General features: G+C 40.8%; 1 protein-coding gene and 1 long non-coding RNA gene across 2 annotated transcripts; both read left to right on the forward strand.

Moving 5' to 3' along the window:
- Positions 1-3489: 3489 nt before the first annotated feature.
- ostf1 (osteoclast stimulating factor 1) lies at positions 3490-21052 on the forward strand. The gene is made up of 10 exons (XM_042100516.1): positions 3490-3647; positions 7460-7506; positions 7634-7684; positions 8448-8511; positions 11027-11080; positions 11355-11462; positions 14022-14071; positions 19828-19906; positions 20089-20187; positions 20392-21052. The coding sequence occupies exons 1-10, from the start codon at positions 3614-3616 to the stop codon at positions 20448-20450; spliced, it is 645 nt and encodes a 214-aa protein (XP_041956450.1). The 5' UTR covers positions 3490-3613; the 3' UTR covers positions 20451-21052.
- On the forward strand, positions 3656-6215 carry LOC121715128. The gene is made up of 2 exons (XR_006033532.1): positions 3656-5732; positions 5788-6215. It is a non-coding gene; the product is annotated as an uncharacterized LOC121715128 (long non-coding RNA).
- Positions 21053-25840: the final 4788 nt, after the last annotated feature.

A 25840-nucleotide genomic window follows, 5' to 3' on the forward strand; every position in this document is an offset into this window, starting at 1 on the left:
AGAGTGAGAGTGCAGTGGCTTGAGCTGTGGCTTGACTGTGCATCGACTGTGCATCATCAGTTTTCTGCCACTCTCATCAGTATTCTAGCCTACCAACTGAAACTGCTCGCTCACACATGGGCTACATCTCTGTATATTATTATGACCGCCGCGCAGTGAAGCGGCGGTCATATAGGTTTAGTCAGATTCTTTTTTTTTTCTTTTTCTTTTTCGCATGTCCAAATTTCCGTCAAGGATTCCCGGGACACTGTAAGACTTGGGTACACGAAACTTGGTGGGCATGTAACCCCACATGGATAGCATGGAACCTCCTGTTTTCGTTTTGATCTGTAGCCCCCCCTGGACCCCTCCGGAAGGAGGGTAGGGCAGACACAGTTTTCTGTGAATATCTCGAGAAGCGTAGGGTTTAGGAGGACCATTTTTTTTATCTCAAAGGGCAATGTCAACCCATTCCATAACCACTCATTTAATGTATAGCGCCACCTAGTTAAACACAAAAAAGTAAAAATGAGGTGTTGTAATCGCAGGTATCTGTGACCTAACATAGTCAAAACTGCACGAAATTGGAAGTGTAGGATCATTATGACACCCTCTGAATGCACGCCAAGTTTCGTGGAATTCCGTTCATGGGGGGCCACACAATAAATTAATTTATGTTACTATACACCAACTGGCCTGTAGGTGGCCGGAGACAATTTTCTGTAAATATCTCGAGAACCATAGGGCCTATGAGGTCCACCTTTTTTTGTATGTTGGTCTTAAGGGGGCATGTCAACCTATCCCATTACCACTTATTTCATGTATAGCGCCACCTAGTTAAAAATTAAAAAGCAAAACATTAGGTGTTTTCATCACAATATCTCTGGCTGACATGGTCAAAACTGCACGAAATTGAAAGTGTAGGATCATTAGGACACCCTCCAAATGCATGCCAAGTTTCGTGGACTTTCGTTCATGGGGGGCCTTACAATAAAATAATTTATGTGTACATTTAGTGACTGTACACCAACAAGGATCCCGGACACTGAAAGACCGGGGTACACGAAACTTGGTGGGCATGTAACCCCACATGGATAGCATGGAACCATCGCTTTTCGTTTTGATCTGTAGCCCCCCCACTGGACTGGACCCCCCGAAAGGAGGGTAGGGCAGACACAGTTTTCTGTGAATATCTTGAGAACCGTAAGGCCTAGGATGACCAATTTTTTGCGTATGTTTGCCTCCAGGGGTCATGTAAACCCATTCCATATGCACACATGTGCATAAACAGATACACACGCACACACAAACATTCACAGTAATCCTACGTATGACACATACTCACACAGTAGACATATATACGCATGCATGCACATGCACACACACAGGCACATAAACAGGCAAACACACAAGCACATACACATGCACGCACACACACACACCCACACACACATAAATATAAACATGTACATGTACATGTACATGTACATGCACACAATTCAAGAATTTCTCAGAATTATGAACAGGCAAGATGGGGGAGGGGTTGTATAAAATGTATATTACATGTGAAATCTATGAACTAATCATGTTTTGGTACTTGTTGTCTAGCAGATACCAGTGAGAATTGAGTGTGCATAATGCAATTCAGTGAGACAGTTAGAATCATATATGCCTTTCAACGTGACTTATTTTAGTGGAAATCATGAGCTGGACTGGGCGGCGGTCGTATTTTGTACCGCTCTGCGGTACATCTAGTTTAAGTAAGTATAAGTATATATACTCTTTTGATCCTGTGAGGGAAATTTGGTCTCTGCATTTATCCCAATCTGTGAATTAGTGAAACACACTCAGCACACAGTGAAGTGAAGCACACACTAATCCCGGTGCAGTGAGCTGCCTGCAACAACAGCGGCGCTCGGGGAGCAGTGAGGGGTTAGGTGCCTTGCTCAAGGGCACTTCAGCCGTGCCTACTGGTCGGGGTTCGAACCCTCCGGTTACAAGTCCGAAGCGCTAACCAGTAGACCACGGCTGCCCCTAATTTTTGTCCTTTATTTTGTTCACACACAAATTGGGGAAGTCCACAGTATGGTTTACAGCAGACATCATTGCTTGATAATGATGTTAGTACCTTACTTGGGCCGGTTGGGTTATTATATCTAGTCTTTCACAAGTAGCCTAGTCATTGGTCATATCCTTACTCATTCTCACACATCTAAATCATAACACAAATAAAAATAAACAGGACTCACCTTGTAATCTGTTTTTGACACTACAACAGCCATTGTTGTTCTGTAGCCTAACTAAACTGCTTCCATCCACATACTGGCCCCGTGGCCCAGCAAACACCAACACCAGAGTTGCCAGATTGGGTTGAGTGATTTCCGCCCATTCACGCTCAAAAACCCACCCTCTTCAGCAAAAAAAAGCCCCAACAACGATTTTGTCATAGAGAACCATTCAACTCAAAATTTTATTTGCCCGCCTAAAGCTTATTTTCCCCCGCCCGAGAAAGTCAAAAGAAGCCCAATTGGGCGGGCACCCGCCCAATCTGGCAACACTGACCAACACACTCTAAAGTTGGCAGTTTATAGACCCTTTCATCAATAAATAAATTTGTACTGTAGAATGTTCAGTAAAGAAATCTAGTTCCAGACAAATTGAAAAAGCAGAATTTAGACCTAATAGTTATGCAGGATCTACATGCATTCTCTTTAGAATTGAAATATCATGGCATGTCCGATCATTATAGTTTTGGTATCATTAAGGAAAACAGATTAATTTCCCTAAAATATATTTTTCTGAGAAGTCTATATATTCTAGATGTGATATAATGTTCATTGAGACATCTCCCAACTTCCTCCATACCACTATACCTTAGTTCTGGTATTTTGCATTACATTGAAATGCATTGATTTTCAATGGACAGCTATTAGTTATGGGTCTAAAATAGCTGTGTAAAGTGTATTCAGCTATCTAACCCATATATTTTCTAAAAGCCTATACTCTCTAGATGTGATATAGCAAGAGTTTGGATTTGACCCACCCACTTTTAGTCTTTTGCCTCTATCTAATCCTATATTATATAGGTGAAAAAGTGTATGACGGATACATTTTATGTAATTCATGGAAAGCTAAATTATCCATCTAAACTGTATATTTTCTAAAAGCCTATGCCATCTACATATGATATAACATAGATTAAGACATATCGCATCATCCCACACACCTGCATACACCTATACCTATACATAGGCATGTATTGTGAATTGTACTGGGTATGGGTATAAAAGCTAGTAAAAATACAACTAAGCTACCACTTAAAAAAGGTTATCATACCAAAACATATCTCTCAGACATAGAGGATTACGAAAATCATTGCTAGATTTTGCCAACTTTGGTGATACCAACTTCTGCTCTGGCCCATGGTCTATACGTTTGAGTAAAAAATGTTGTAAGGGTATATATGCTTTGGGCTATGACAGAAAAGGACCGTTGCGCATGCGTGCGGCGCGTTTTCCGCATTTGTGGACTGAAGTTCGTTTTCTGTCTACTTCCTTGTTTTGCCTATCCCGAGTACAGCGCGGAAATTTAGACAACTCTCAACTAAAGTTGTTAAACTTTTTAGCTGCCTAACATGTCAAAGCCTCCTCCCAAACCAGCAAAACCAGGTAGGCAATTAACACCAATCAGACTTTTAACCGGCGATGCTCTCCAAACCTGCGTTGGGTGCATACGCTCTTTGGGAACTTAGCACGGAGAGTTACAGTGTTGAGTTGGGACCTGCTCAGCTACAGGAAACACACCCATACTGACAGACTTGTCAGGATCTGATTATGTGTGACGATTACCTCTTATCTTGGCTTGCGAGTTTTTAAAAACAGTTTATTACAACCGGGCTCTCATGTGTGCGTAATGGGTGTTTGATTAGTAAACCCTTTAACTTCAGGATTCTCCGTCGATTTAGATAATGGTATACTAGCGTCATCTAGTTCCCTATTTCAGTTCAAACCCAAAAGGTGTAGGTCTTCGTTGTGTCTACCATGTGGTTGGCTATGAAGATGTATTTTATTCAGTTAAATCAATTGTTTGTAATTATTTGAAACGCTTCTGAATCTTGCAAAGTTATCGAAGTGTTGAATTCAAATGGCAACATGCCGATGGAGTCCCTCGTGGGCTACGTCAATGTTGAACGGGCTCTGCATGTTTGCAGCAAACATATTTTATCTAGGAGAGTGGGTATGGCATTGTACAACTATAGCCTATTGTGTTCCTAAGATGAAATGTCCAATCATTTTTGAGAACGTGTAAACTTGAGGATGAAAAAGAAAGCGCAACAGGGGTAGTCCTCTTCTTTCCAGACTCAGCATTTTCTCGGTCCTACGTCACATTGAGGAATGTATTTCCGATCTATACATACTCAACCTACTAATTAGGGAACGAGACGAGACGTTAGGACACCCTTTCATCTTTAGTATTATCATAATGAATATACGGTATGCTATACAGGCCTATGATTAGTACCAGCCTGCGCAAGCGTTTAATACAGTGAACAATATCACATCGTTTTAAAAGCCTCCAAAATATTGTACAGGACTATTGTGTTGACTTTTGCCAGTGTGTCTGCCGTACCTTGTATAGAACATTATTTCATAGTGAAAAGGCAACTGATTGGTTGGAAGTGATGAAATGTTAACAATGAAAGTATGGAGATTTTAGTGTAGTAGTGGTTAATAATAACCAGTGCCCAAAAAGTCCAGTTGGGATAATCATCATGACGAACTATCTTTTGTCTTTAGCCTGTGTGTAGATGGTGATGCTTAGGCCTGCACCAAGTTTTAATAGATGCCAGCATTACAGTGTAAAAAATTATGGATAATACTCATTTCACACAAGTGAGAGGAGAGATGATGTTATAGAAGCACTGAATTATGGATGTCAAGTTAAGGGATATGTCTGCTGAAAATGACACATGCATGACAAAGGTAATACATATGTATTGCTGGATGCTTTCCCGTCTTTGATAACGAGATTCTGAAATCAGTCTAGACAGCTAATTCCTAAATCCCTCAAGTACATTGGACCAAAATAAATCTGCATCAAAATTAGGCAATAGGGAACAATGTCTAACACTGCACCATATTGTCTTATTTACCCTAAGAACGGAATCTCAGATGTAGGCTATACCCATGCAACCTGATAAATGTACACTCTTAGCAAAGACAACCTCCCAACCATACATCCTACTTATGTATGGTTGTATGTATTATGTCAGAAATCAGAATATAGGCTGCTGTGGCTTCAGAGACAGCATGGTAAATTAAAAGTATGATATTTCATGTGTTTTCCCACCACTCCACTCCTGTTTATGTACAAGCTAATGCACATTATTGCACAATGTTCATAGTTTAGGACTTTATTACAAAGTGGATGAATTACCTTAATTTCTTTGTTTTTGCAAGGTGCACAGACCTCATGTATACAACTGTTCAAAGACTGCCAGTGAATATCCTGTTCACGGTGACAGTGGCTCAGGAGGAGCAGTAATGGGAAGGTTGCCGGCTCGGTCCCGGCTCCTTCTGGCCTGGTGTCAATGTGTCCTGAAGCAAAACACTGAACCCCTTACTGCTCCTGATGCGCAGGTTGACGCCTTGCATGGCAGCCTCCGCCATCAGTATGAAACATGTATGGGTAAATGTGTGAGGCATTAGCCTATAAAGTGCCTCGAGCACCATAATAAGTGCTTTATGAAAGCAGTCCATTTACCATCTTGATATGCTAATATGGTTGGAAGCTAGTCTAGTTTACTAGTTTCCTAATTAAGTTATGTTTTTTGCTCGGTGCAACGTCATTATGGGGAAAAAATATGTATGTTTAAGACATGCAATCTATTGTCTATTATTGACCTTGAGCTGAAATATGGCTCTGTCACCTTTCCTGCGACCACACATTAGTATTCTTACATCTGCGTCATTGTGTGGCTTGGAATTTTGCAATGCAAACCTACATGCTGGTGATAGCTGTCCAGCTATCCTCTAGTCATTTGGTGTGATCATTAAAAATAATAATATGTATCTGTTAAATGCAGTTCATAGGTGAAGAGAGCTTAAGTTTTGGTATGATGAACTGCTCAATACTTTATGGTTGCATACCAGTCTGGGTCAGGCATACAACCATTTGTACTTAAGGAATCTTGACACATTTATTTTGACAGATTTAACACAATAATGATATAAAATTTAAAAAAATATTGCACTTTAAAGTCTTTAATAAAAACTGTTTACTTACGATTGCTGTGTTAATCAGTATGTCATTTAGAACTGCCACAGGACATCAAGTAAAACCACTATATGGCTTGCTACTCTCTCCAGCAACATTAGGCTACAACTTCAGTAGAGTAATGACAACCCTCACATTCTCACGCTTGTCTACGTTGTGGCCCCTACAGACAGCAGAGAAGGCTCCACTATGTTATCATTGTCATTTGCCATGGTTTCTAGGGCTGAAAAATGAATCCATTTTTAATTGAAATTGCCTTTTTAACTAATGCAAACCGCAAAGACTGCAATTAATCGTACAGCTTTCAACAGCTTTTTTCAGCTTTTGGTATTACCAGAAGTGATGAACAAGCAAGCAAACAAAGATACAATGCAAAAGCTATTGTCAAGCAGTTGCTACTTGCTGAGGCAACAGAACGAACATGTAGCAACTTGAAACACACTCTACCATAGCACCTTCATGGTCAATGCATGCATCACAAGGTCAGGCCATACCAGAACTATGTAATCACTTCACATGCTCTTTACTTTTTACATTTCTGTGAGGGATTTTTATGTATGTGAGCTATATGTGTGTATGTGTGTTTTTTGTGTTATGGTTATGCTACTGGTTGTGCTACTGGATGCCTAAAATTTCCCTCGGGATGAATAAAGTATCTATCTATCTATCTATCTCAATCTTTATCTCTATCTCTATCTCTATCTCTATCTCTCTCTCTCTCTCTCAAAGCACCACAGGCAGCAGTAAAAAACAAATAGAAATAGTGCTAATCTTGCCCAATAAGACAAGGATAAGCAAACAACCATTTCAGAGTCAAGGAATGTACAATATAGTGAATATTGAACTGACACTTGACATTCAAAAATATTATCACAAATCAAAGTGCAATCGCAATATGTCAGCAAAATGGCTTTTTTATACTTCCCTAATAATGTCAACCTGCTGGTTTTGTCTGAGTTAATGTGCTTTCGAAACAGGCCTCCATACCACTGGTGTGGTCTAACCCTATCTGTTCCTAATGTGATGCATTATTGGATATTAGCTATTTCATAAAGTGCTACCCGTATCCCGAAGCTGATTCAGAGACTGTTCAGAGCCATTACTCTTATCTGTTGGTCATTATTTCATCCATTAGAAGCATTAATGGTGAATTCATAATGTGTGTGTGTGTGTGTCTGCGCCTGTGTCTCTGTGTGTGTTTTAGGCCAGGTGAAAGTGTTCAGGGCCCTATTCACCTTTGACCCCAGAACAGTGAGTATTCTCAATTGCTCTGCAGCATTTGTATTGAGGCCACTGCATGTGCTGCCATGGCAATGTAAAACGTTTTTATAAAATACTTTATAAAACATGTAATTAAAGTTAATGTTTTCTTTTAAAGCCAGATGAATTGTACTTCGAAGAGGGGGATATATTATACATTTCTGACACGGTGCGTTGAAAGTTCTAGTTATGTGTGTACATTTGCATAAAAGTGTTTTGTATAACATTATAATAATGTTTATTTTATATAGTGCCTTTCTCAAACCCAAGGTCACTTTGCATAGTAGAAGGAAAACACAACAACAGACAAACAATAACAATACAACAAAGACAAGTTATCTGTATGGAGCTATGTGTTGGGTGTGGAGGAGAAGTGATCATTAAACAAAAAGGTCTTGAGATGTGCTTTGAAGAGAAGGAGAGTAACCAAGAGGTTGGGGGAGGGAGTTCCAGAGTTTGGGGGCCAAGGCACTGAAGGACCTGCCACCCAGGGTGGAGAGTCTGGTGCAGGGATAGCTAAAAGACTAAACATCTTAACATCATGATTTGTTTGTCAGTAAAACCATGTTATTACTACATATACATCTCTAACGCTTATGTCTGTGATAACAGGATGATAGAGATTTTCCAGACAATATATCACAGAAAATAGTCTCCTTAAGGACAACAATGCATTTCTGTCCTTTGGGTTTACTAAACTAGGTAGCTAACATCACCAGCTTTACAATGCACTTAATCAAATTCAAAATCAAAAGCTGATTTGATGAGATTAGATTAGTATGTATGTAGTAGGAACTGTAGTCCGAACTCTATGTATGTGGTGTGGGGCAATTTACACTTATCTTATAGCTTTCAAGAAAACATTGTTCCTTGTAATGGAGGCAAAATGCAGCTGGATGAAATAAAGTGCAATTTTGATTTGTCCTTGATAGAGTGACAGTAATTGGTGGAAGGGAACCTGCAGGGGAAGAACTGGTCTGATACCCAGTAATTATGGTGAGTGTATTCAACACACACACAAACACAGATCCTTCACTTTTGTTTTTGCCAACTGCAAATCTGCAAATTGTCCTGAGAAGCAGTGTCTTGATTAGTGATATGACTCTAATAGTGCTCACTGTTTGCTGTAGAGGACTAATACAGCTGGAAACAGCAGAATTCTAATTGAATCTACAGACGTGTAAAAAAAGGCCCAGTTTAAGCAACCATCACTCTTGTGTTCCAATGACACACTATGTTAGTTAAACCTAGGTTATCTTGTTTAAAAAATCTAATTGTTTGCATGGCTGTTGAAGAAAGTAAATTCATGAGAGTTCAAAGGTACAGCACGCACATCCAAAAACGATGAGTACTGGGTGCTGGACAGAAAAGCACATGCATGGAAAAGAATGATGAGTCCGCATTCCAGAATCTGCTCCTTAGCGTTTTTTAATGGTATATCACCAGGTGTAACGTTTCGGGCCGTAGCCCTTCATCAGACATGAAACAAGTGGGGAGACACACCTCCATATATACATCCATGAGTGATCACATGACCTATCATGTGAAAGTGCAATTCCATCATGAAAAGAACAGATATAAATATAGATATAAATATAAAAATATATGTATATTCCAACATTTGTCATACAAAATATTTAAATCAGGTAGGTAAGGAAAGGCCTGCAGTGCCTAAAGCATAGTTAAAAGCGCCTCTACTACTAAGGTAGTGATAATAGATGGAAAAACAAGACATGAAAGAAAAATAATGAAATCAAACAACAATAAAGAAATAGTAAGGAATACTACTAAGAAATAGTAAGGAATACTATTATGTAAGAATCAATCCCACAGCAATGGACAAGTACAATTGGAACATGACATTAGATATCATATAAAGTCAGCAAAACATTAACACAGTATTTACTTATAAGGATCTAAAGCCCCATTCACACACAAGGTGAAACAGTGGTTTTTAGTGGTAATTTAACGATATAAGGTCCGATGTGTGAATGAAGTCAACAGGCTAAAGTTGAATCAGCAATCACTCCACCTGCGACCGAGTACGGTACACATTTTTCTTCTCACACAGCTGTGTGAAAACAAGCCAATTAACTAGCGGTTCTGAGAAGAGCAGTGGTTAGGGGGGAACTTATCCTTCCACCTTCACTTGCTTCACTTATATCAAATTTCTCTCAGGATTATTTAATGTCTGTGTGTAGTCACAAGTGGTCGTAATCACTTTGAGCACTTTTCTTGTGTGAATGAGGGTTGAATATTAAATATTACGAAATATCTTTCTTAAAGGTGAACTTGGCAACTATTTCAACGTAATAAACCCGTTTAGAAATCATTTGGATGGTTAAATGACCTGTTCCGGTGAAAATGGTGACTTTTCCCGCTGCCCCTAGCGTCCCCAGGCGGAAAACCAACCTTTTGAGACTACCATCCCGGAAAGAGAAATGAGAAACAAGAAACTTGTTTTAAATCGTGTTTCTTACATTGTAACATCCACATTGTCTGCCGAACTTATGCTAACCGTTTTGCTAACTTGTAAACAAATCCATGTGCTTTATCGTTACCTTTTTCCACAGTTTGAAATTGCATAATGCACAATTTCTCCAGCAGAGGGGAAAATCCCGCCAAGTTTTCCTTTAAAACATCAGCATTGTATTCAACAGTGAAGAGGCTCTGAGGTCCTGATCTTTCAGAATTTTAAGTAAAAAATCTATATCTGGCCCAAGTAATATTAAAATGGGGAAAAGAATACGCATACCGGGTGGAAGATGCTATAAACCAACAAATATATAATATGAGGTGTTTGGATCTGAGAGAAGAAACATCATGACGTGCAAAAGAATGGAGGGCATGATCTACTGTCTATGGATCTACCCAGTAGACAGATCGGTGGAGCAGATGTATGATTGGGCGTTGGTGGTGGTGGTGGGACAGATGGTTAGAATTAAATGGATCTTAAAAGAGGAACGGAGTTGTTTCATTTTATATCGGCATGTCATACCTTGTTTATGGTGTTTGATTGGAGGTCATTTTATCCTTCAACTTAGGATTCTCAACCTTCAGCCTAGCACAAGGACCCAGAGCACTGCTCCTAATCATGCGAGAGCAAAGCTAGTAAGGGGAAGTAGAAAACGCTGTAAGGTTGTAATTGCTATAAATGGTGGATTCTTTGCTGAAAGCTGAATTTGCTGAATTTTTACTTTTAGTTTAAGCAGAACTTGTGTTTTACTTTGTCAGTGTTTTGACTGTATTTGACTGAGTTTTCCTGGAAACTGGTAATTCTCTGGGTGATTTTCAAACTTTTGAACAACGTCATCTGTGCAGCAACAAGCTAAGCGCTAGCACTTAAGTACCCAAGACACCCACTGTTGCCCATAGCCCACATTCTTAAAAAAAACAGGGCATGCATGATGTCTTTAGTTTTTGGAATAAGCCTCTTAAGCTTTCGGCTGTACAGACTATGTACTCAACAAAACTGAGTGGCTTGTCCCTCTCTTTTCTTTCCCTTTCACAGTGGCTGAGCAGGCCGAGTCCATAGACAACCCCATGCACGAAGCAGCCAAGCGCGGTGAGTAGCGGAGAGGCAAGAAGTAGGCCGCCATGCTCTTATGGACCCTTTCAACAATAAAAACAAAAACAATGCTTGAACGTTCTATTTGGGCCCCAATCTACTTCCTCTGCATTAAGATAACATATGGAATGTTAAAACGGAAGCCTTGTGGGGCCAACTATGATGCTGATAATAGAACTCTCTTGAAAGGGTCCATAGCAGTGTGTGCAGGTGCCTGTGTCTGAGCCTGAGGATGAGTGCTACTTTGCCTACTTTGTGGTGTTTGTTGCAGGTAACCTGAGCTGGCTAAGAGAGTGTTTGGAGAATAAGGTGGGAATTAATGGACTGGACAAGGCAGGAAACACTGCCCTCTACTGGGGCTGCCATGGAGGACATCGAGGTAAAACTTTCATACACATCCACACACATTCACATGGCATTTTTATGTGTGTGAAACATTGGCTTTTGCTTTGTTTGCTGCTCTGATGTTAGGACCAGATTTGTAGTAAATCAGATAACACTAAGATGTTTTTTTTTACTGAGGATCTTTGCAGAGTTTAAATTCCGAGTTTAAACGCACAGTTAAACTTAATTACAAGTTGCCTTCAACATCCAAATTCCTTTTCACACTGGTTTCCCTAGTTCTTACCGGTATTTTAGAATTCAAAAAATAGTTATGAGTGGGCATTTCTAGCCTTTGCTGATAGAACAGTGGAGAGTAGACAGGGAATGAGTTGGAGAGAGATGGGGAATAGGATTGAGAAATGACCTCAAGCCAGGCTTGAACCTGGGTCGTCATAGGATGCCGCCAGTTTTAGATTTTTTAGATTAGATTCATCTTTATTGTCATTGTGCAGAGTACAAGTACAAAGACAACGAAATGCAGTTTGCGTCTAACCAGAAGTGCAAAAAAAGCACTTGTAAATGTCATATACAAAGTATAGGCAGGTGGTGCATAGACAGGACAATAAATATAGTGCAGTGTAGACAGTAGTATACAGTTGATTTACAGAAGGTGGTTGAGATTAGTATGCAATGTAGTGGCAGTAACCAGGGATGGGCAGTATTTCTAATACATGTATTTAAAATACATGTTTCAAATACAAAGTACTATTTTGGAATTTGTATTTTATTGTGATGATGAAAAATCCTTTGTATTTTGTATCAAAATACTTCAGTGTTGTGTATTTTTGTATTTTCAAAATACTGTAAAATACTTTCTGTGAAACACTGTGATGACATCTATCTTACTATCTATAAAGCACAAAATCTCTGTCTCTGTCTGTGGCACCCTCGCATGGTCAAGCCCCTCTGCTCCAAAAGAGCGTTTATTTACCTTTGCTGGACTGATTAACCAGCTCCGTAGGCGTCATCTGAATGCAACACTGTTTGATAAGTTAGATGTGCTTAAAGGCATCAACTGAGGAGACACGACTAGCTAAGGTTACACACACTCACACAAGGACAGCACAAGGACTTGAGTTCACAAGCTTATATCGCAACACTTGAGTTTGCTATTTTCCTTTCTTTTTTCTGTGTTACAGTTTTTTCTAGACTTTAAATTTGTCAATGTTCTCTGACCTGTGAAATATTTCAGTGCTATGGTAACTTGACAAGATACCTCAAACAAGGACATTTACAATTTTGCACATTTTAAATAAAAAATGATTGATAATGTCATAATAATTGGCTTCTAATTGGCTTAACTGATTGGATGGTATTAATGTGACAACCTGATTTTTTATTTTTACTTTTTTTGTATAAATGTACATTGATAGAGGTTGTGCACACACCAGTTTCAGTTGTATACAAAATTATTCAACTGTGATGAATCTCATCATAAGTGTGGTAGTGATGGTGTTAAATAACTTAAAAGTTTGAAATGCTTCCTATTTTAAATTTCTAAATAAGTCATCCATTTGGATTGTTTGTCTTTGAGTTATTGTCACTGATTCATAGTGGGCAATCTATTACACCAACTGGCTGGGAAGTGCAACAGTTGTGGAGTCGGCATTCATAGCCTGTCGCTGCAAAACAGTACATCTCCAAACTCAAAAACAGTAGACTAACAGTCAATAAAAGTTGACTGTGTCAGATCAGCACAAAACACTAAATGCCATGCCGAGTGTCCTTTCCATCACATTTGGTGCATCTGCCTAGCCACTTCGTTAGTTAGTTCTGTAGGCCTACTTTAAAGAACATTTCGAGTGATCACATAGCCTACGTTCAATGTTGCAATATTATCAGAAGGCCCTATGTGCAATTTGCTTTTGAGCAGGATCTTACAAGAAAATACAAAATGAATGGAAAGACACAGTGATGATGAGATTTTGCACTCAGCTGTAGCCTAGGCCTGCTAGTGGTGAGTCTGTTATAGCCTATTTACTTGTATTGTAGCCTATGCAACTTTTCTATTAAACACTGGGTGCTAATTTATTAAACACTATAGGCTATGAACGCTATGTTCTTGTGCTATTTCCCCCTTGATCATATTGTTTCAGTTATCCAAAAGGCTCGAGGAAGGATCTTTATTATATGGAAATTTTGGAAAAATAACTAATAAAAGTGAGGTGAGGTGTCCCCCGTCAGTGCTCATTGATTGGGTCCGCCTCCGTTGTTTCTGTCAAGGTTGCCAAATCGTGGACACCTCAACAGGCACAGGCAAGGAGGCATGGGGGTGTGTGCTAGCTTTAGACTTCCTGAAGTCCACAATGAGCTCTTTGGTCTTTGGCCACTTGTGCTAAAGCTCCCCCTATTGTAAAATATTGGCCTAATAAAGTGTATGTAGGGTAAAGATAGCTTTGCATAGCTTGCACATGATGTTTGGTGGAAATTTTAATTGAAATGGAAAACTGGAATTGGGGAAAAAAGACCCACAATGGCCCACACCAATCTTTGAAACAGCAACAGCACCTTATAAATGAAGAACATATGTTCAGTGTGTGCTCTCTTTGTACAGATGTTGTGGAAATCTTGCTGGGCCAGCCTAACATTGAGCTGAATCAACAGGTGAGTGAACATTCAAACACAGAGTTTTACTACATACTAGTAATAGAAACAGCAACTTGTCAGCTGATTCCACGCTTGGTTTGTCTCAGCGTGTGTATGTTTCTGGGTCTTGTTGCTAGTGTGTAATGTCCTTTCAGACTTGATAATACTGTAGCGATCTCACCCTCAGACAAGAATCACCTCTGGCCAGGACGGCCATTTATTGGAACAGGCAGTTTCAGACACACTCAGACATACTAGGACTCTAGGACTCATACGGCCGTACATGTAACACACAATAAGGGTTTACCACACACATCAACACGAGGATAAACACATGAGGTACAACCAAAGAGACTAACATGCTAACAAATACACAACATGCTAAACGTAACTACAACTACTATAACCGACATTACACATTCTAGCATTCACTCGCACTGCATTCTGGGAGACACTCATTCAACGTTAGACATGAACATCCACCGACGCTACATAACCCCGCCCCCCGAGCCATTGTCGTCCCCGGCAATGATCGCTCAGCTCACCGCTTGCGGCTGCGTCGGTGTCAGTCCCAGTGCTTAGTCCAAGTGACCGGAAAGCCTCTGGCTGCAGATGGAGAGTCCAAGGCGGCCGGAGCTTCTCTGTAGACGTAGGATCCCCAGGCTGTCGGTGGCCCGTTCTTGGCCACTACGACCCCAGGCGATCAGTCTTTGGAGCAGCTCCCGTAGAAAGGCCCGGCATTCTCCAACGATAACCCCTCCCAACTGGAAGGGCTCTCGGCTGCCTCTGTCACGTCAGTTCTCCCCCGAACAAGCACCAGAACCGGCCGGTCGTGGTGTCGCTTAGGCCCTCGGTCTCCCGCCGTGCAGCTGTGCTACCTCAAACAGCAGCAAACAGTCCCACTGCAAGCCGAACCCCCGGATACGCTGGAACCCCTGGACGTTCGGTAGCCCCTTCTGGCTACTGTGACAGCTCGTGGCTTGTTGCCACCTGTCCACAGTGTGCCGATCTCCAGGCGGTCAGCAGTCCACGTCGAGGTCCCTCCTCGCGCTGCCCTCTCGTAGAACCTTTGTCGGCTGTCTCTCGAGCACAACGATGCTCCACTGTGGCGGGAAATGGAGACCCTGACCCTCCCAGCAGGCTCGGGACACACAGGAACTCACACACAAAACGTGAAAAACATTGCGCAGACTTCCGTCAACCGGAACATGCGCACTTCAAACTTCAAACAGTCCACAAAACGATAGCTCCCAAGGCTCTACAGGTCGACGTTACCCTCTTGGTCACTAGCTGGAGCACCGCAAGCTCCCGAACTAGCAGCTATGACTCCATCACACTCTCGACCAGCAGCTGACGCTCTGGAAGTTCTTCAGTAGCTGGCGGTGTAAACCCGGCCGCTGTGGTCGTGTTCCAAGGTCGTCAGAGAGTTCGCACTCTCTTTGGATGAGATCCTCGGATGATGGCAGCATCGACATCGGCGTCGAGCCGGGAACTTCTTGCCAACTGCGGACACTTCCTTGCTTCCTCCAGCGCTGGCAGCTCTCATCGGCTGTGCAGGGCTGGTCCCGCTGGTCGCCTGCACAGGTCCCGCGCCGGGCCGGAAGGTCCTCCATCCTCCGCAGTTGCGAGCTCAGCGTGCTGGCTAGTCCTTAAAAGGACAATTGGAACATCTGCTGAGGTTGGCCGCCATCTTGCTGGTCTAGTCTTCGGCCTTCTTCTCCATCTTGATCTGGCGTAGATCTTCGCGCCCCGGGAGGGGCCCATCCCACTTCTGACACCAATGTAGCGATCTCACCCTCAGACAAGAATCACCTTTGGCCAGGACGGCCATTTATTGGAACAGGCAGTTTCAGACACACTCAGACATACTAGGACTCATACATAGGGCAACACAGGGGTAGTCTCAGCCGCACATGTAACACACAATAAGGGTTTACCACACACATCAACACGAGGATAAACACATGAGGTACAACCAAAGAGACTAACACGCTAACAAATACACAACATGCTAAACGTAACTACAACTATTATAACCGACATTACACATTCTAGCATTCACTCGCACTGCATTCTGGGAGACACTCATTCAACGTTAGACATGAACATCCACCGACGCTACAATACTGAGAAGAACTAACACATGACCTACACTAGGTTCATAACTGAATTCAGATCTCTAACTCTAACACACGTGCTACACTAGGTTCACAACTGAACACACATGCTACACTAGGTTCACAACTAAAGCATCTCTCATCATCTAACTCTAACACACGGCCTACACTAGTGGGGTATACTACGAAGCACGTTAGACATATCTAGGCTATGTAGACATATCGAGGCTTGACAAAGCCTTGACTCGGGTATACGTTAAGTGATACTACGATTGCAGTTATGTGATATATTTGTCTATAAACTAGGCTTTCAGCTCAGATCTGTGCGCGTTCTCGGTGTTGGGATGACGTTGGCCAATCGTGAAACGTGGAGACGCACAAGACCGCCTCTATTTAAAAACAATTACTTCCGCATTCATGAGCGATAGCTTAATCTACACTGCGGTAATTTTTTGTGTCTAACCTATAACATCAAATAAATCAATTGTCATCAGTAGTTGTATGGTATGCACGTCCATAGTGGGATATTTGCACGCACAGCACTATTAAAGCACATTCGAGATCCAAAATGTTAGTAGAGGCGGAGCTCCACCTGTCAGATATATGACAGAATCCTACACGTGAGAGAACTTTGTTTTTAAGACAATTGATTGGTCAGTGTGCGGTAGATTACACGATTTGAGCTATAACTTAGCACTAATCGAGATTCGTAGTACACCCCACAGGTTCACAACTGAATTCAGATATCTAACACATGTGCTACACTAGGTTCACAACTGAACACACGTGCTACATTAGGTTTACAACTGAAGCATCTCTAACTCTTAACACGTGCTACACTAGTGGGGTGTACTATGAATCTCGATTAGTGGGTTAGCGAGGTATGTTGCGCTCAAAGCCAGGCTATGCTGTAACACGAAAGTGGATCTGTTTTAGTGTCGCTATATCACCATGGTATCTTATGCTGTCAACCAAACCTGGTCGGGAGGAGGTTATGTGCTAAGTTATAGCTGAAATCGTGTAATCTACTGCAGCGGTCCCCAACCACCGGGCCGCAGGACATTTCTAACCGGGCCATAGCCTACGACATGAGTTTAAAAAAAAATGCATGCAAACTAAACTAAATTTAATTCGCAAATGTCACGTTTTTACATGGCATAGGCCTATATGCAGTTGTTTGATTGCACGCATGTTTGCATTTTGCAAGGTCTATTCAACACTTTTACATATTGCCTTCAGTGCTGCGCAGCCTCAGGTCAGCTCACTTCACTTGATCAGTTCTTGGCGAACGGTAGTGTCACACGAAGTTAGCTAAACTGCTAGAATGAGCAACAAAAAACAAGCATCTTTAGCAGGTCACTGGCCAGAGTGTTTGAGTTGCGAGAGCTGCTGCAGAGATTTCTTACAGAAAAAAAAGTCACCGTTAGCTGCACATTTTAGTGATGAGGACTGGGTGTCAAAACTCGCTTACCTGTGTGACATATTCGGGTTGCTTAATGACCTCAACCTGTCACTCCAGGGGAGAATGACGACTGTCTTTAAACTGGCAGATAAAGTCGCTGCATTTAAAGCCAAGCTTGATTTGTAGGGACGACGAGTGGACCGGGGTGTATTTGATATGTTCCAAAAAGTAGTGGGGGTTTTGGGAGAGACTGAGGCAGGGCCCTTTCTCTCGCAGCTGGTGCGCGATCAGCTTGTTGCGCTTTCAGATGAGTTTGAGCGTTACTTCCCATCCTTCAAAGATCCATGGCAAACCAATGAGTGGGTCCGCAACCCATTTGTCAATATCCCGAATAGTCCTAACTTGTCAGCGCAGGAGGAAGAGCAGTTGATCGAAATTGCAAATGACGGTGGTCTTAAGAGTGTGTATAAGGAAACCTCTCTGGCAGGTTTTTATCCCGAGATAGATCATTTACTTAAAGATTGGTCGACAATGGAGTCACCAGAAAAAAAGGCTTTTATTCGTCTGTGAGGAGTAGCCTACATGTTCGTCTGCTACTAGGCAAATGCCAGTGTCATCGCGTATTCGCAGTCAGCACTGCCCCCTGTCGGTAGAAAATTGCAATATTTAAGGTGGAATGGAAACTTGACTACACCGCATTCTGAATGTGCGGCCAACTTCAGCTTCGTGGTCAAAAATATGTTCCCGCGCGCCTGGAAGTAGGCTATGATTTGAATGTAGACTGTTGTCAAATTTGGCAAATACAAAACGGGAGAAACAATATGGTTCATGCTCTCTCATGCTGTTTCATTTGTGCCGAAAAGGAGGGAGAATTAAACATTAAGCACATTCCACTTTTGCATAAATAATTCCTGAACGGTTTTGGTCAGGTCTGATAATGCAACTGTATTTGACAAAGGACCGATATAGGCTATTTGCTAGTGACAAAATATGAGCTTTCAGTGTGATACGATCTCTTTGTAGATTACATTTAATTAAAACGTGTTTCATCTGTTCTTGCTATCCCCGCTATTTGGATCTTAATGTATCTCACTCAATGAACAACATCTCAACACTAAATGAATGATGATCCGTAATTGTCATCAGATAGCCTAGTCATATAGGTAGACATTCAGTGTGTTTGAAATAATTAATTCGATAATATTTTCCATCTTTGCAGAGGAAAAGTTTTGTGTAAAGGGAATTAAAGGCCTGTCACATATAGATGCCTGTCTTTAATACTAGCCGGTGCAGTTTGGCGATTTGGGAAAATAAAAGCCCGGGCTATTATTTGGAGTTTTACGGTAACTGCAATCGTAGTATCACTTAACATATACCCCTGAGTCAAGGCTTTGTCAAGCCTCTATATGTCTACATAGCCTAGATATGTGCTTCGTAGTATACCCCATAGGTTCACAACTGAATTCAGATCTCTAACTCTAACACACATGCTACACTAGGTTCACAACTGAAGCGCTCCGTTCGCAGCACTTAAAAATAGTTTTAGAAGGTTATTAACGTAAGCACCGCTATCACGTCTGGTGTAGCCAGTTGATTCGCTACGCGAACGGAACGCTTCAGTTAAAGGTGGTGAAGCCTTCCTGTAACCTAGGACAACCACTGGATCAGCACCAATATACGCCAACATAATTCAGCTCTAACTTTCAGGCTTATTCTCCCTGTTTTCTGATTAATGGTTGAATGCCTTCTCCCTGTTTTCTGATTAATGCAGTCAGTCAATGTGATTCATTGGTGGTAAAATAACCTATGTAATTTTATGTTCCACTCAGTCTAAGTAACCCCAGTGAAATGCTCTGGAAGGCTGTTGTGTTTGCCCACAAAGGTTAGCTTTGATAGTTTCTTGTGTACTGTTTGGCTTGTGACCTTTGACCTTGCCTTATAAAAACTGATTTTCATGCCACACCAACTTACAATAAGAAATCTCTGACATCACTGATACACATCCAGAACCCCTGGTATTGCACTATGTAAAGTTGTTATCACGGGTAGAAGGATGACCTTTTTCGTCGCTTTTAAACAAATTGTGTACCATCTTGGCACTTAATGGGCACTCGGTCTGTTAGAAATTGACAAAAAGGGGAATTCCTACATTGTGTTACTTTACAGGCCAAGTCAGGGAGAGGCTTATGACTGAAACCCATCCCTGTTTTAAAACGTTGCTCAAACTATTCTGTTCTGTGTGTCCTCTGCGGCAGAATAAGCTGGGGGACACAGTATTGCACGCGGCTGCTTGGAAAGGCTACAGTGACATAGTGGAGATGCTGCTCAACAAAAGTGAGATTCATGTCTTTCACGCCTTTTTTTAATTTCAGGTCTATCTGTCACTCTGTCTCCTATTTCGTCTCTTATGTGCCTTCATCTGTGCTAAATCAGAGTATCCGGCCATTGCTTGGGTGTTAAATGCAATATTTTGTGTGTGTGTGTGTGTGTGTGTGTGTGTGTGTGTTTGAATCCAGATGCCAGGACGGACCTTGTGAACAACGAGAAAAAACTTGCACTGGATATGGCCACAAATGCTCAGTGTGCCTCTCTGCTGAAGAGAAAGCAGGGCAGCGGTAAGTCCACGTCCACAACACCTCGGCAGCCCTTCTGTACACTAGCTCTCCATAAGATCTGATCTCCAGAATTCATACTTTACCTGTCTGTATGCCACACCATTTTCACCATCACTGAGCTAGAGTATTGAACTGCACATACTGCAGTCTTGTGTATGTATCTGGAGAGGATATGCCTACATAAAAGTCATTGTGTCATTGCAGCCGTCTCACGCACTCTAAGCAACGCAGAAGAGTATTTGGATGACGAGGACTCGGACTGAGGAAATGGCCAACAGATGGAGCCACTGTTCTGTCCAACAGCGCTATCTGTCAGTGACGCAGGATGATGGAGTGGAGTTACTGCACCATGGTTTGGTAGCCTTGTTGCTCCAGTCATATGGTGTGTTGGCTCTGGTTTTTATCACCTTTCAAAAAAGTCTATGTGAAATGTATGTGTATATCTGTGTTCATCTCTGCGATGCTTTGTAACATCCGTACAACCTGGGGCTAAAGAGGGGCAAATTATGTTGTAGTTGTGAGATGTTATGAGAGTAATGTTCTATTGTTGTCTCGTCCAGGCCAGAGCTCTAATATGGAGCATGTCAGATTGCAGAGTTTCGTTCTCTCAGACAGTGCTGCTTTACTAATTGTGCCTTTTCTCTGTATGTATGAATGACATGCAGAAATGTTTTATGTTTTTCTTTGGTATGTGCACTGGAGACCAGCTGCTTAGCTTGGAGACTGTTTGCCACCTTAGCGCTCTCACCCCAGCTCCCATGGAGGAATATTGAGTCCAGAAAATATTGTCATTCCAACATATGTATTGTCTTTTGTGTTCTGAGAAGTCTTTCCAAAGCTGTAACCAATAAAAACTTTGAACTTGTTTATTGTGTTTGTTCATGTGAATAGACGAGGCAGAACATCTGAATATTCATTAATATCCGTTGAATATTAAGGGATAATTTAGGGATAATGTCTTTAGAACACAACTGATCAACCGTCTCCTTTCACGTTTGAATGAAGTTCCAGTCCTTGCGTAGTCTTATCAGAAGCACAAAACCCGTTGCCATTGACAGCGGTAATTATATGTTTGCAGCGGTAATTACATGAATTTATTTACCGCTAGAGCTTTGGGAAATCCCATTCAAGTCAATGGAGCGTTCTACTAGCATTGTGAAGAGCCGTATAATAACCCTAAATTTAACTTCACCTTGGTAAAGCCCGGTATAATACAGTTTTGATCACGTAGACCTAAAAAATTGTGGCTTCAAAAATGTCTGAAAATTTCAGTCACAGAAATCTTATTTGATTTAATCCCTGATTACTGATACTGATGTTTAATTAAATACTTAGACTATACTACATACATATTGCATGGGTGATGTTGTGACGCAACTAAATTTGATTGCATACTTATGTTTTGTGTAGGCCTATCTGATTCTTTTGATTGTGAAGAATAAGTTTAAGGAATGGTGATACTTACTGTCATCACTAGAGGGAGGCAGCTAGCTAACCTGTAGCGTCAGGTAGCATTATATTACAGCTCAGCCTTATCAAAGATTCTAGAGCGCTATGTAGTATGCACTCTTGTCCTCTAGGTCAGTGTTTTTCAACCTTTTTTATGCCACGGCACACTTTTGACACTTAAAATGTCCCACGTCATTTTTTACAGTCTATGGTCCCACGGCACACTAACATCCTGTGTGAAGAAAAAACAAACATACCATAGCCTAAAATTTCAAATAATACACAGATATGGCCTTATTATGGCTTCTATGCAAGACCTGCTCAATAAAACAAGTGCCCTCTGTTTCATTTGTAGGTGACTATATCTAATGTAATTGTTGTTATGAACTGGATATGTCATGATTCTGTGAATACTGGATATGAGGCCCCGTTGTACAATGCCTGCATACCACAAATAGTGCAATCATACAATCAATGAGAGCATGTGGTTATTAATTCTTTGATGCAACAGTTGCTTTTCTGGACCAGTGAGTGACATTTGGGTAATTTTCTGCGGCACACCTGATGATCTCTCATGGCACACTAGTGTGCCCCGGCACAGTGGTTGAAAAACACTGTTCTAGGTGCCTACTTGTGGTGTTTGTAAAAGTAGTCGGCCTACTTATTGTTATCCTAAGGTCTCATTTGCGATGTTGCTTGAATGTCAAACCTCATTAGGTTGTTTTGGATGATCCCGTTGGCTAAATGAATAAACGTAAATGGATTGGGGCAAATAGCCTACCCCATTTCACAATTTGATGCTAATGTCGCAAGGGTAAAACTAATTTTATGGATTTACACAGTGATTCAGATCTGCTCCAAAATGTAAAGGGACCATGTTACACCCTACCACCAAGTTTCATGAAGAGTGACAGACAATCAGACAATCATAACCTCCTTGGCGGAAGTAAATGTAATGTCTCATTAGATATAAATTACTCATTAAACTTCATTAACGTTTCCATGTAATTTTGTATGTAGTAGGCCTATATGAGATGAATGGTAACATTTTCCCATTAAAAAGCAAAAATATGTTTTTGCTTTTTCCATGTTAGGCTATGTTTAAAATAAACACGTCAATATTCCCAGCAATTTCAGCTATGAAAGCAAGCAGTTCCTGACTGAAACGGGGCCTATATTTCTGAGTCCTCTTTTGTTTAGCTACTGGAATCTGAGACTGCTTCCCCTTCTTTTTGCTGCCTTGCCATCCACGCATAAACAGGAGGGAACATGTATTTTAAATTCAAACATCTCTGACAGATGCAGGTCTCTTTTTGTACAACAGCCATGCCTCTATAATACTCAGTGTTGGGCAAGTTACTTCAAAATCGTAATGTATTATGTATTACTTATTACTGTCATTTCAAAGTAATTTGTTACATTATAATATTACTGCCTCTGAATTGTAAGGCATTCCACTACTATTGTATTACTTTTAAGTTACTTTTACCAAAATATCTAGAAATATGAATTTGGAATTGTGAATTTGGCTTGTCACCTGTGACGATATATGCTAGGCCTAAAGTGACTGACCTATCTGGGTGCGTTTGGAGATGCCTGATGAAATCAGACGTTGTTGAATAGGCATAATTTATCCTGGTGCCACACACCTTGCATGTAGCTGTTCGCTTATTTCCTCTGTGCACAAGTTTTTGTAACCGAAAGTAATGATAAAAGGCACAACTCCGGGAGGACTTCTTTATTTATCTTCTGTATTTATGTCTGTGAGTGTGCACACATAGCGCATGCGTTAGATTGCACATTATGGCAAAGGGGCCATGCCGCTCGTTATACGTTTCACAAAGTATATGTAGCAGTAAAATAAAATAGAAATGCATGAATAAATTTAGATTAAAAAGCAATAATTGCATGAAATACAGCTTGTTCAGGAGTCTCGAAGCTCGAGTCCGAGTCAAGTCTGAAGTCTTTTGAGTGGAGTCGTAAGTCAAGTCTGAAGTCACTGTTTTTGCGACCTAAGTCCAAGTCCCCATCTTTTTTACATTTCTATCCCTTCATTCTCTTTAATTCAAGTTCACAGCACGAAGCTGACATGAAGAGCATTTATGCTTTATCAAGAATCAAAAAGATTAGCGTGGCACCGCTCTAGATGTGTCATCTTTCGGTTTCACACACAAAGTGCACTTAACTGTTCTTCATATCCTAGTTGTCTCTGACAAATTGAAATTGAATAATGAGCGTATAGGCTTATGTCCATCGAGTCAGTTGCAGCCAGCCCCAGTCATCTTCAACCAGTAACAGGAGATACGTTCTGCTATTTGCGCAGTTGTTTGCGAATGTGTATCAAAACATAACACCACTTAATTTCAGGTTAAAATGCATTGTAATGCGCGTTACTGAAGTTTGTACCGAGTAAAATATTACCCAGTTGTTTTATTGTAATGCCATACATTACCGCGTTACAGCAAAAAGCAATAGCCTATATTACAGTAGGCCTAATTACATTACTTTTTTTAACTCGTTACTCCCAACACTGATAATACTTAAGTCCAACATATGATGTGATGATGGCAAATTTTCACCTCGCTTTCAGACACAAAAAGACAAAAGACGTCTCCTCTTCCCGCAAATTTAGCGGGATCTCTGTGTGAAAAAGCCGGATTGTAATCCAATGGTATTTCTTCAATCTGAGTTAGGTAGTTTAGTGAGAATCAAATCAAGGAGACCCACACCTCCCATGTTCACCTATTTGGTTGTGAGATGTGGACCATCTGCTTGTGTGTGTGTTTTTGTTTATCCCATCTTTGCATGTGGTGGGATTTATGCAAACAAATGTGCAAAGCAAGGTTACAAGGCCTCAACTGCCATTTTTTTATGCAACCCGCAAGACAGTTTTGTCATAGTTTTGCCCACACTGATCTTTTTTCCCACATAATCACTTGCAGGTCCAAACCATAACATATATTGTATGACATGTCAGTAGGTAAGACTAAGATTGGAATATGCATTTGCAATGATCTAGAATATAGCATAACCTTGAAGGCAAGCCAAGATGACGAGGACCGGGGGAACGGTAATGCACTGATTATTCCTCTGATCGCTGCCACCATCTTGCAACGAGTCCTAGCAAGATGGCAGCAAATAAGTAAAACACTGACTGCACAATCAGTCCTTCTCTACACGCTGTCTTTAAACTTACAAAGATGAAATACTTATTTTTGTCTAAAGGGGTCCCTCCACATGAGCATAGAAGGGTGAATCTCACGAAGCCTGTCAAACTGACAACAAAATATTATCTACCTCATTTGATTGATTTTTTTTATTTAAGTGACTGAATAGAATGTGAACTTTTATTTTCTGATAAAAGTATTATAGTAAAACAATTTAATATAACTTTATTTCAATGTTATGGTAGCAAGATCCAGAATAATTCTCATTACCGATATAGTAAATGACAAACGGAGACCATTAGTAAGAAAACTATTTTTTGATTTTTTTTCATTTACACAAATAAGTATATTAAATGAACAGTACTGCACATCAAAATGTATATTTTATATATTTTAAATTCCATTTTAAATGAATTAACTCTCATTACCGAAATACAATGTGTATTGTAGAGTTCAATTTTTCAAATAATCTCTTTGTTAGATATAGATATATTTTGAACAAAACCCACTCGTTAAGGCAACAGGGGCACAGTTAAGGAACATATTATAATAAAATGAAGAATTTTTTGTCTCTGAGAAATAACATCTTTACAATATCTATGCATTTTTATGCATTAAGGTAATGAAAAGTCTGTTATGGAGGATGAGAATTTATGTTACAGTAATGAGAATGATTTATTTTACCAAATGAATTTCAGATACACACAGGAGAGGTGTTAAATTGCTAGTGTCACAGGAAGGGGATTTACCAGAGTGGCCAGTCAACAACCAAGCACTTTTACCATCCAAAAAATCACCAACAAAGCAACCTTTGTGGGCAAAAAACATCATCAAAAGAGTAGCTTTCAAGAGCATTTCACTGGGCTTACAAGCAGATACCTTCCTTCGTCTGTGTTTTGTTGAATTAGAACCCATGACACCTCCAGAATGCTCAACAGTCCACCCTCCTCCACACTCCTGATTGGTTCTCTACCAACAAATACCAACAAAATCTTTGGGCATTCCTGTTCATTGCTGTGGCTGTTTATGATCCAATC

Source organism: Alosa sapidissima, chromosome 8 (genome assembly GCF_018492685.1).
Source record: "Alosa sapidissima isolate fAloSap1 chromosome 8, fAloSap1.pri, whole genome shotgun sequence".
Lineage (NCBI taxonomy): Eukaryota > Metazoa > Chordata > Actinopteri > Clupeiformes > Clupeidae > Alosa > Alosa sapidissima.